General features: G+C 40.1%; 1 protein-coding gene across 2 annotated transcripts in view; it reads left to right on the top strand.

The window, feature by feature from the left end:
* The window catches only part of MICU1 (mitochondrial calcium uptake 1), a 672,580-nt gene that overhangs the window by 212,371 nt on the left and 447,598 nt on the right, over positions 1 to 12,611 (top strand). For both annotated transcript variants that reach the window (XM_086922279.1, XM_086922278.1), the window contains exon 5: positions 3,879 to 3,922. In XM_086922279.1, the coding sequence (XP_086778405.1) occupies positions 3,879 to 3,922 (44 nt within the window). The remainder of the gene's footprint in view (positions 1 to 3,878; positions 3,923 to 12,611) is intronic.

The following is a 12,611-nucleotide window of genomic DNA, read 5'->3' as shown; positions in this document are numbered from 1 at the left end:
CAAAAGAGCAGATGAGGAGGTTGATCCTCCGCAATTCTTCTTGGATGACTACCAGGGCTTGGGTGCCACCAGTGGCATAGAAACCTCCTTCGAATTGAAAATGTTCCATGCTGCAGGACCTCAGCCCCCAGGCTTCCTATAAAGCAGTGGTCAGGAAGGCTGCAGACGTTTTGGGTCTCAGTCATCCTTTGGTTGTATCTAAATTGAACATTCTAGCAGAGGGTCTTCTGACTTCTATTCAACCATTTGAACTCATTCAACCTTTCAGCAATGCTCTTTTAGGGCCCAGCTTGAGGGCTTGGGCAATGCCTACACCATCGCCTGCAGGGAATAGAAAACTAGCCAGACAACTCCAGCCTGCCTCTGGAGACCGTGGCTTTCTCTCAGTCCACTTTTCTCTGAAGGGTGGTTCAAGCCTCTTGTTCAATGAAGTTCTCAGCAGACAGCATACATAAAGAGTCCAAGAAATTGTAGACAACATGTTTTCTGTCTGCACTGTGGTACTCAAATGCCTTTCGGAACTTGCCGGATCACTGACAAGGCACTTTTCGGAGCTGGTCAAGGATGACCAGGCGGCTTGCTGTAAAAATAAAAATTCAGTCTGGCTTAAGTTTAGGAGACTCTGTGACCAAAGCAATGGTATCTTCTGTGACGCTTAAGCTTCACGTCTGGTTCGGACGTTATGGCTTCTCCTCAGATGTGCAGACCACCCTCACAGACTTACCCTTGGATGGAACCATGCTGTTTGGACAGAAGGCAGACTCTTCCTCAGAGAGTTCAAGACAAGTTGTGCTACTGCAGAGTTTCTGTGTTCTGCAACTTCCTCAGTGGAACTATAGGCAGTTTCGGGGGTTTACATGGGTCTTCAGTTTTCTCAATCACCGATCTCAAACAGCGCAGCAGCAGCTGTCTCAGAACCCAATGCTCTGACAGTATAATGGCCATGCAAAATGCTGGGGCATTCTCACCTACAGCCATCCTCCTACCCCTCCCCTGCTGCTACTTGAAAAAACATCCAGTTTTTAGTTGTATTCCCATTAGAGACTGGTGTGACGCAGAGCTTACTTTCTGTTGGCCTGGAAAGCTGTTACTTTGGACCAGTTTATCTTTCAGATGCTTTTCTCTGCAAAGAGAAATTCAAGATGCTGACACTAGCTCGGGAAGCAGAATGCTGGATAGTGTCCTCAGACTTGCTGGATGTGTATTTTTATGTTCAGATCCTGCAGGCACTTAAGAGCTACATGTGATCATCCCATTTGTACTGATGTTGGCATCACAAGCTTTTACCAAGTTGATGGCTGTAACAGCAGTATATCTCAGAAGATCAAGACTTCTGGTATCCCCACACATGGATGCCTGACACCTGTAGGCCAAGTCCCCAGAGAAGGTACTGCATTACTGGCCGTCAACAGCTTATCCCCTGTTCTTCCTGGGTTTTTCCATCATTGTGACCTGATCTCACCTGGAGCCCTCTGTGTCTCCTGTTCATAGGGGTAGTACTGAACATGAAATCCCTATAACTCATTCCGCCTCCTCAGAAGAATAGAGACATCCCAACTTTGATCATGTGGCATTGTTAATTGACTCAGATTCCAGTCCTGTTAACCTGGGTCTGCTATTGTCTTGTATGCTTTTGGTCAAGCGTGCACTCTCGCAATTGAGGGCTCTCCAGTGGTGCCTCTGCAGGTAATGGTTACAGCTCTGCAGAGACTTGTGAGATACCACCACAGTCTTTAGTGACATTGCAGTAGATCTAATGTGGTGGAATGTGGAGGAGCATCTAGAGTCAGGGATGTCTTTTGAGCCCCCGCTAGGTGTGGCCACAGGTGGTGACAGATTCCTCTACTCTGGAGTGAACTCCTCATCTGATGGAATTGTAGATTCGAAGACTGCTGTCCAGAGCAGTGGATTTTGCAACTCAGTCTCTGGAAGATGTGGGCGGTTCACTTGAAGCTCAAGGCATTCCTACCCTCCCTTCGTGACCGGTTGGGCTAGATCTTGAGAGCGAACCTGATCGACAGCAAGGTGTGTTACATAAATTTTACACTTCACCTTTTTTCTCAAAAGATGAATCGTTGACATTTCATGAACCTTTCCATTTCAGTGCATGCCATCATTTTGTAACTGGTTCGATTCAAGGTTTTGAGGTACCACCGTGTTTGGTTATTGTTGGATGATTAGGAAATGACCTTTCTGCAAGCAGGCTAGGTCATTTCTGATTGGTTGAGGGAAGCTGCTGTAGATTATCCTTGTTCTTTAGAGTTGCCCATAGTGACTGTTCTCTGTTCTCAAGGGCACACCAAAGAATTCATCATAAGAACATTGTCTTCAGTAAAGTCCATGGAAAGGCAATCTAATTCGCCTGTATTTTTAGCAAGATTTCAGACCATGAGAGAATACTAGCACAGCTGAAAGTTAAAATTACTAACACGTCTAGTCATGAGTATGCCTTTGGACAGGATCCCGAAACACTATATTTGAGAAATAAACTCCTTAAGAAAACTTGGTGTGGGCACAACATATTTATTTTAAATAGAGACCGTTATAATTCAAGGTTTGAAGTGTAAATTACACTTGACTGGTGTAGCTCTCCTGTGGGAGGGATTGGGACTGTAACTCACCTGCCCCCAACAACCCAGGCTAAGATTTCATAGTTCGAAGCACAGTTTTCCACTCAGAATTTCAAAAGGCTTTTCTCTTGAAACAGTTGGTGCAAAATGTCTGCTTTGTAAATCGAAAAAAAGAAGTTGTAAAAATCACGAGGCACTGAAAATGTAAGTATTTCAACAGCCATTGTACATAAAATCCAAATCCTCTGCCCATGCAGCCCTTGGCAGATCGATGAGAACATCTATTATTGATAATTGACATCAGTAATGAAGAAAGATGGAGTTAAAAAACTCATAATGTAAATGTCTCAGTATCAAGAATTGATACGATGTGACGTACAGTGTGCACAGACATCTTCAATCATTTCCATTAGACATCCGTAGCTGCAATGTAGGTCTGCTGGCCTCTAGGGGGCAGAGGTTATTTTGTATATAGGACGACTCAGGTGGGGAAGCTTTGGCGTAATTTACATAGCAATGTTACACAGCCAGTCTCTAGCAGTAAATTGGAAAAAGAAGGGGTGCACAACACTTCTGGCATCAGAATGCCTCAAGACAGCCCTGCCATTGAGTAAGCGAAGAGCTATGTGTGACAAGGGTACATGTCCATCGATGGGGGAAAGCCAAGAAGGTGGTGAGAAAGAATGAGAACTAGTAATACATGGGGACTGGCTCATATGCAGAGTGAAAGTGAATTAACATTGATCGTTTTGTATGCAAAAAAGTTGAATACATATAAAGGGGAGGACAACATATAATTTCAGATAGCAGTATTGGCGAACAGTTTTACCATCTCTAAATCATGCATATATTTAAAAGAACAGTGGCGAGTGTCATATGTTGGACAAACCTAAGAATATTCTGTTGGATGTACAGTTTGATCCTGCTGCAGGGGTGGGTTTGGGGGAAAGCTGCCAGGAGGTTGAGGAGAATTCACATTAATTCGCGGTTTTTGTTTGCCCTCCAGACCATCATTCCACGCATCTACCTAGGTTGTTCCTTCTTGCAAAAAGTATTTTATTTTACTTTAACTTCCATATGGTTATCGCCTGAATCTTTTCATTGCAATTGACTTAAAAGAACGGTTTTCAGTATGTTCTTTATCCCAAATATACATTTTTTTTGGCACTGCTCTTATAGTTCATAACTAGGATACATGTTTCGAAATTCTTCTTAGAATGTTTTGTTTACTCCACAATACAAAATAGAAAAGAATGCTTATGATTTACAAGCTCTCAGTGAATTTTGTTTATCTCTGTTCTTTCACAGATTTGGGCCTTGATCAGTTCCTCGTCAAGCGGTACGATGGAAAGGTAAGCAGATAATTTTTGGTTCATAAAATGTTTGTTCGTTTGCAAGTACATATGCTTCAGCTTTTAGAGGCTCCTCACACCATCCCAACAAACTGAAACCCATATGAGTGAGTGGCGAGCTTTTTAACACCGTCTGGACTAATGTTGTAACATTCTGAATGGACACCGATGAAAATTTGGTTAACTCATGCAAACATTTAAAATGTCACAATTAAAGTTGTTTTTATTGAAAATTCATCTAGAATATATACAGCTCATCGCTCATGTTAGGTGTAGACCCTGGGTACTCACAAACATTTTTCCACGGGCCACAAAGTTTGGTCTGTGATGTGACGGAGGGCTGCATTGATGCCAGTAGGGTGGTGGTCTGGATGGGGAGGGGGGTGGTAAGGTAGATATAGGGAAAGGCAAAGCATATAGTGGTTGAGTTGCACTAAAACCCGAAAATCTGCGATTAATTCCAGCGTCCCCACTTTTACCAAATGTGTGATACTAGGCAATTGATTTATTTCACTTTCCCTCCTTTTTCTTCAATGTCACATAAAAGAGGGCCTTTGAATGCGACTTCAGGATGTGTGCTGTGCAAAAGTTTCTCCTTTGTTTGACTTAATAAACTATAATGTTGTACATGGACAAGAGGAACCAAGACCACTCAAAGAGTGCACATAACGACTGATGTGCCTCTCAGTTTTCTATTGGCATTGTTGTCAGTGTGGGGAGGAGTAAGGATATTTCTAAATTTATATTTGAAGACTATCACTTTAAAAAAATACTTCTCAGTCCACTGCTATTCTAAGGTGAAATGGTTCTGTATGTTAATAAAATACACTTTTGAAATTTTGAAGAACCTCATCATATTTTGAAACTTTTGCTGCACGATGGTTTTGAAAATGAAGGTGTTCCTAAAGTTAAGTGGTGCAGGACAATCTAGATACTTCCTTTCTTTAACTTTAACTAACTTTTATATAAAGGCTTGCCTGTTTATTTAGCCTCTTCGATGCTCATGACGAGCCTTTCTCGTCATGAGTCACAGTGGAGCTGTGCTCATGACAAGCTGGGCTCGTCATAACGGCTGCGTGCCGCACACACGCGATTGATTCCCCGCCTGTGCGGGAGAATTAATTAGTGGGCGGCATTTGTGACGAGCCCAGCTCCACTGTGACGGGCTGTGCTCGTCTCGAGCACCGCAGCGCTACCTCCCCCCGCAGCGAAGGGGATAATATCTTTTTAATGTTTGTGCTGAGTTGAGTAAACAGCAGATCAGTGCTGCAGTTTATCAGCAGCCCTTATGCATAGGTCAGGAGGGTCGCATGCAGCCCCCGGGACGTATTTTGAGTATCCCTGGACAAACTAAAATAAATGCAAATCTAACTAATTGTCCATGTCAAAATAGCTTAGGTTGAGGTCTGAGTGCCAGCAATAAACCTTTCTAAAAGCACATTTTATTTGGTTATTTAATGTAGACACATATCAAATTATTTCTAGTTGTAGATCCACTTTTGAAAGATTTTTACAGTAGCTTTCTTGATTTAGTGTTTTTTCTCGGATGTAGTATTAACAAGTGACAGGGAAATAAGCAAGTTTGCTCTTTTTATACTGATATATTAGTAGATATATTTAGAAATGCACAGTGATGGTCGTGTGAATAGGACATATTGGACTAATACCTCTGTGCAGTTGCTTGTGAAATATGAGCCAAAAAAGATTCAAGTACATGTATTTAATATGTTGACCTTGTACTTAACGATGTCAACTTGGAAGGGCATGGCTGCAACGTTTCTGATTTTTCCTTGTGTTTTAGTTATCCAAAACCACACACATTTGCTCTATTTGAATGTTTAAATTCTGAATAACGGTTTTTGCCATTATGATCAGTCAGACCACATGGTGAAACCATGCAGGTCTGGAAATGTGTCTCCTTAAATTGTTGTATAGCATTTTGTTTTATTGGGGTTGCATTTGTAGAGATGCCTCTTTTCGTGAACGAGGGCTATAATCCCCATTTGTTGGATGGTTAGCATGTTTAGTTAGAGGGTTGTGCTTGGTTGGAAGAGTGAGTTTATAGTACAATCTATATAGGGAGTGTTTTGGTATTGAGGGTAATACCCAAGGTGCTGTTGATATTGTAATTGCGTGTAAGCATGGAGTTGGGGCTAAGAGCAGGATCAGATGCATTTGCATAAGCTTATTATGGTACAGCATGTGTGCTTGTGCTTCAAGTTCTTTCTGCAGTTGTCAATACTGTCAGCCATGTGCATCTGATGTACATTCTCTACCAGTCGATAGTCATAAGATAAGACCCTCGAACACAAAAACTCCATTTGTTGTGATTCCTACCTATAGCTCTGGGTTCTTTCGCACTCCTTCCGGATGGCCTGATTGGTCAGTACTGTTTTCTGTTCTTTACATTATGTACATGTATCTGCAGCAGTTGCAGTTGTGAAGCAAGACCCTAACCATATACCATTACTCTGGTGTACAAGTATGCGTGGGGCAGTATTTGGTACATCGGTAATGTTGCTTGAAAGAAATTGAAAACCGATGTCCAGTTTTTTGTTCCATGGAAAACAGTTTACTTCCATTGCCACAGTGATACCTCCTGGTTAGGAAGTAGCAAGACAGGACATCTTTTCCCTTCCAAGTCATAGGATTTCACCCTTATTAGAACATTGAAATGCAGGGAGCTCCATTGAAGATAATGAAGTTTCTAAGGGCCTACAATGGCAAGTACAAGCCTTCCACTCCAACATTGCAATGTTTCTCTTTCTGTTTCTCCCTTTTTAATTGGTAACACTCTAGCGTCAGTGGGTAGAATGCACTAATCGCCTTCTAGCCCTTTTGCCTCAGGCCACACTGGTTGGTAAAGGCCTTCTCCCGCATTATAGGTCTAGTCTACAGAAAGGTCCTATAACTCTGTTTCAGGGCTTTGAGCAACTGGTATAGCCCTTAGCAGCAGGCTATAGTAAAGATTACAATGCCAAAATAGGCCTTCCATCATTTGAGCATTGATCCACGTATTTGTGTTTGTAAGCTGTTCTATAGAAAGATAGTTGTGTTACCGAAAAACATTCTGATGTGTTTGAAACCTGTATTGGACACAGCACAGTGGCAAGGCTTACTGTTAGTGGCAGATGACAGAATCTCACTTTCAATAGTAAACCCCCATGATAAATAAAGCATACATCTCACTCCTACACCTCTCCTCTGAGTGTCACCTTTTGTGCAACAGTGGATTGACCAAGGATGCCATCATTGGAAAGTGGGACTTTGTAGGTACCATGGTCCTTCAGGGTTCACCACTGCCATATCCTGCTTGCCCCCAAAATCCCAGTGGAAAATCTGGATGAGGATATTATCTTTAAATTTGAAACTCTCCTTCAGCCAGTCACAGTTAAAAGTTAAATCCAGGGAGGAACACTAGCAAATAATCTGAGGAAAGAAAAAAAGCTAAAATATGCAAGAGAAACACACAAACACCAACATACGATAGGTTATCCATCCGTCATAATGTTGAAGAATATCAAGAAGCTTTAATTCTACTACAAGTCAACTACTTCTTCATATCTCCTTGTAGTAAAAAGCTAACCAAATATCTATTGAAATTACCCCAGTAGATCAATGGCCCTCAGGATGAAGTCAAGCTAAAGGTGTGAAGCATCAAGAATAGGAATTTGCTAATAGGAATTAAATATTACATAGTAGATCTGCTCAGACAGGTTCAGATCGTCAGTGTTGTATAAACCATCTGCTTTTTAGAAAATGTTGCTGTTTTATTTATGTAAATGGTTTCAACAGAGTATTCTGTTTGTTGCCCAGCTGCAATAAACTTGTGTGAATTAAGTCTTCTGCTAAAGATATAACAGTCGTGTTTTGAGGAATGTTAGTTTATTACCCGATTTGTCTTGAAAAAGTCCTTTAATGGATGGAGCACGTGTTGGGTTGCCTGATGCTTTCCTAGGCAGTGACTAAATGAGCAACGTCTTTAAATTTAGACTGTATTGACTAATTTGCAGTACCTTTTTTTGCAATATATAAAAGCTTCACGTATTACTGCTTCTTGCAGCTTTGCTGAGATGAGTGCACCCAGTGATAAAGGCAGGATTGGCCCAATTATTTGAGTGCCCTTTGGGATTGGGATTGACTGTGATCAGAGCAATAGTTGCTATTGTGAATAAAAGATTTTATTATAGTGCAATTACAAAGACTACTTTACAAGGCGGCGATTAGGAACATCCTACCATTAAATATAATTCTTGATATTTAGTTGCAAAGAAGCATAAAATACTGATGTTATTGTTGTATAACATATTCTTCAGTTATAGAATACGTTAGACAGTATGTGATTACACATATTTTAAACCAGATTAGCAAGTATTCTGCCATGAAGGCTATTTTATAGTCAACCTATTACACTGCTTTATTCTTACTGTTATATGTAATGATTTTTGCTAACCATCAAAAATTACTATTGAAGATAAAAACTGACTAGTGCAAAGAGTGCTCCACCCTCCACCAACTCCGATCTCCAGTCACATACAGGATGATCATTTTGTCATGCACAGTGTATCATTTAAAGAGCTTAGAGGTAAAAAACATGTTTAGTACCAAAGACAGCTTCTTGAAAATCAAATCTAAGTGCATTACTTGAAGAAACTGTTCCTAATATTACATTATTTAAGTCCACATGAACTCCTGCGTTTGCCCACGTTCACTCACCTGTATAACTGTAAAATATGCTAAGTGGTTGAATACACTGATGCTGATAATTTTATTGTGTCTTCAGAGTACTACATCTCTTTACTGTTCTGAAATTCATATTAGCACAGATATCTCAAAATGAGTGAGAACCCTTCCCATTACTTTAAAAGGATAGCTCTTCACTTTGTCCCACACCACATGGACCTCCAAATACTCTCATTCGATTTAGAAATCTTGTTCTAGAAGCATATATCCAAGGGACACCAGTGGACAGCAGTTTCAAAAGCTTACTATGCCTTGAAGTGTAATGCTTTCACACACAGCTGCAGAAACATCTGCTTCAGCCAAAAGTCCTTCACTTGTGAGAGGGATTAGGGTGGTCCTAAAAATCTCCCCCAAAAAGCACAAGGACTACAAAAGCGACAGTACTCAACAATGCAGTTTGCCAATTCCCTCATCTTGTAACTGCCAGGACTAACACTATAAAAGCAATTAAACTGAGAAAATGAAGATCCTGCCTTTGAAATAATGTGCATCTTTGAAGACTCCCTTCTATGATGGTGGCTGATTGGCTACCAGTTTCATAGAATTACTTTAAAAAAAAGTACAGGACAGGGAGGAAAGCTGCCTTCTGTAGTTACTCGTTCTTCAATCTTGAAATATATGGAAATCATTTTGAACTGCTATTGCTCTTAGAAGGTGTATTTAATAAATACTGTTGATTTCCCTTAGTTAAAGAACGCTAAAAGACTTCTTTTGCTTAAGATTTGAAACCTGCTCCTCAAAAGTGCTGATCTTGCTCAGAGTTACCCTTCACTGTGTGTACCACAAGTCTTATCATGCTTGACCCCTAACTTGCTTTAGAGACTTATTTCTGAAGTGCGTTCCTACATTCTATAGATTGGTTACACATTTCAAAACTTTCGTTTACCTACGGTTGATGATGAATGTCATGAGGTTTTCATCATAAAACAAGAGCAACAAGACCTTTTAATCTTTCTTTTAAACTGAAGAGAGAACTTTTATTTTCTTAACTGACATTTCTTTTTAGTGGAGATGGCTTAATTCATTTCCTGGCCACATTTTACTAGTATACATTTCTTGACTCATCACTTTACGTTTTTAAGAGTTCATCTTTCTATTATGTCTAACACCTGTTGAATCTTCATTGAAGTCTTGCTACCTCAATCCAGTTGTATTTGTATTTATGTGTGGGCAGAGTAAAACACGAAATTCAGTGTCCTGTATGTTCCAAAATGATTAAGCAATATTCTGTAACCTATGAGGAGAAAGATGGCGCAATTTCTTGTCTATCCCACAAAATATGCAAAGTGTTTTTACAACGAGGGCGTTATTATGGTGATGTGGGAGATGCTGATGGATGTGAGATACTCAAATCTCCTTTCAAACAAAATAAACCTGGCCATCTTTATAGATGTTAACGTCCTTGTACAGACTCCTTCATCTTTCCCTCGCCTCCCTTCCTCTACCTAGTCCTAAACAATTTCCTTATCAAATTGGTTCTTTGCAGCGTTCTTTAATGAAATGTGTATTTAGCGTCTTATCGTCCAATTGATCATTTCCAAACCTTAATCACACTGGCCCACTGAATTGTCTTGTAATAGGTAATTTGTTAGTTCACAGGCCTGTAATTTAGACACTGTGACCTATTGAACTCCTTATTGTCTGTTACTTCCTCGTGTAAGGGTGTAGTACTTAGTTTCTAGGTTGCTTACTACATTCTATAAAGCAGTTTGCTCTGTCTGGTATGAACTATGCCTCTCAATAAAGGCCGTATCTGACTAGTGTGCTTTACTCGTTGCTTCAATTACACACATATTTCGTTGCAAGAGAACATGTTTTGAATGTTTGAGCGAAAGCTTAATTTTATAAGTTTAGTTAGCAATTAACGAAGTGGGGAATTCAATGAATATTCTATTAAATCCTATTGAGCACAAAGCTTCTCCATTTTTGTTCAGTGTTCACTCTTCTGTAAGCCCACTGAGTTAAGAGATTTCACTGCTGAATCAGTAGAAAAGGCGCAGTGTTTGAATATGTTTGACAAAACTACAGGGCTAACAATTTAAACTGGGCACTGTAAGTTTTCTGTTTCTGTGTCCCAAGACGTCAAACTTTTCACCATCTGCTGATTATGCAGAGGGAGCATTTTCTACACCCCAATTTTGGGAGTACCACATTTATGTAAGGGCAGTTGTCTGAACGCCAATTATTTGGATTTTACAAATGTTTTATTAACTTTCTTTGAGTAGCAGTCTGAGATTTGTTATAAAGTCTCTCACATTATATTTTGACCTAAAATTGCAGTTCTCCTGAAACCCCAGGTATATGGCCTGAAATTAGACTTTGGTATCAGTTAGAGGTGAATTACAGGACATTTGTCTTAAATAGGTGGATGTCCCATTCCACCTGCCTCATAATGCTGTACAACTATTTTCTGACAACAGAATCTCCACTAGCTCTTTCATGAAAGTCTGCTAAGAGGCAGCCACTCATCACTGTTTTTTACCTCTGGATATTTTTTTACTAAGTCTTAAGGTTGGTCAGGTAATTTGTTTGCTCAAGAAACCACTGCCAAGCCCTAGGCTAATAATCATTCGTCCTGTTATGGGCTTCCCTTTTCAGAACAAAACCATGCATCATGAGTTGTGACCCAACTGAATATTTACAACTGTCTTAAAAACCAGACTGGTTGGCACCCATCAATTTTTACAGATTGCAACTCTTAGGTTGACACCTTTCACATTGATGATTTCTTCCACATTTGAGATTAAGGGTTTACCCTGTCTCAACGTGCACTCGTTAAGCTGCTGTGTCTGATAAACATCTTGCAAATCCAGTTCACGCAAGTCCCGTCTCACTGCAGAGTTTTTGTTATTTAACCTTTATGTGGAGTATGAGAATTACAGCCACCAATGGCAGGTGTCTGTATCATTCATGGACGGTATTATGTGCCATGTTTCATGACGGTCATGGCATCAGTTACAGAACAAGTTGAATCACTGTAGGGTAGACATTTATGTTCATCATCAACTTGCATTATTTTCCATCCGCTTTTTTTACGAAAGTGTCTTGATTGGATTTTGTCTCTGCTTTTTTCTCAGGGACAGTCACTCGATTTTGTGTTGATACCAATTTAGATATGCCAACTCATTAAATATCTGTGCCGCCCTCATTTTCAATTATATAAGGTGGAAATTCGGAGCATTGGTAGCACAGTAGTGCAAGCTTTAATTCCTTCTTAGCGGTGGGGAGGGGGGAGAAGGACCAAAATCTGAGTTGACATTCTGAATTTCTCTGTGATTATGTTAATAAGGGTGCTGCAAGCCTCAACGTATTTGGTATAGTATCAACATGATCCAGTAGGTAGATCTAGATCCAGATCCTTGTTCATTACTGGATGCTTAGCTTACACAGCTAATAATTTTATTTGACAGTTGTCTGTTATGTATAAATTCTTTATGGGAGTACCTAAAATAATGTGAAAAGGCATTCTGTTTTATTGATTGAGTTCCCAATATTTCTTGGAAAAAAAAAAGTGCTCGCTTTTTTTTAAAATTTCAAAATCATTCATGATTACCACTGTTTTAAGAAGCTGAAAGCCTGCATATTTTGGTCTGATATTTGACAGCAAAGTATTTAACAGACCTATTGTTAACAAAATAATATTGGACAGTGAGACTGCCCCTTTCAACCACTGGATTTCTTTGACCAACCTATTGACTTTGCTAATAACACCTTGGCTCAGACAAAGTGGACCATTCATGTCTCACCTAATGCTATTGACTGTTTGGATGTATGCTTTTGTCTTCACTTAAGTTCTTGCTTTGAACTGAATGAGGGTTGAAATAATCAAGGCAGCTTGGTTACATGTGTGGAAGTAATTTATTGTAATGGTACCACCCACTACATGAAGCGACCTCCTGGCCCGGTGATCGGATGTCAACTGACTCTATGCCATTCCAACCCTGGT

The sequence above is a fragment of the Lissotriton vulgaris genome, chromosome 5 (assembly GCF_964263255.1).
Source record: "Lissotriton vulgaris chromosome 5, aLisVul1.2, whole genome shotgun sequence".
NCBI classification, from domain to species: domain Eukaryota; kingdom Metazoa; phylum Chordata; class Amphibia; order Caudata; family Salamandridae; genus Lissotriton; species Lissotriton vulgaris.
The sequence above is the reverse complement of the archived record's forward strand: the minus strand, read 5'-3'. Positions and strand labels throughout refer to the sequence as shown.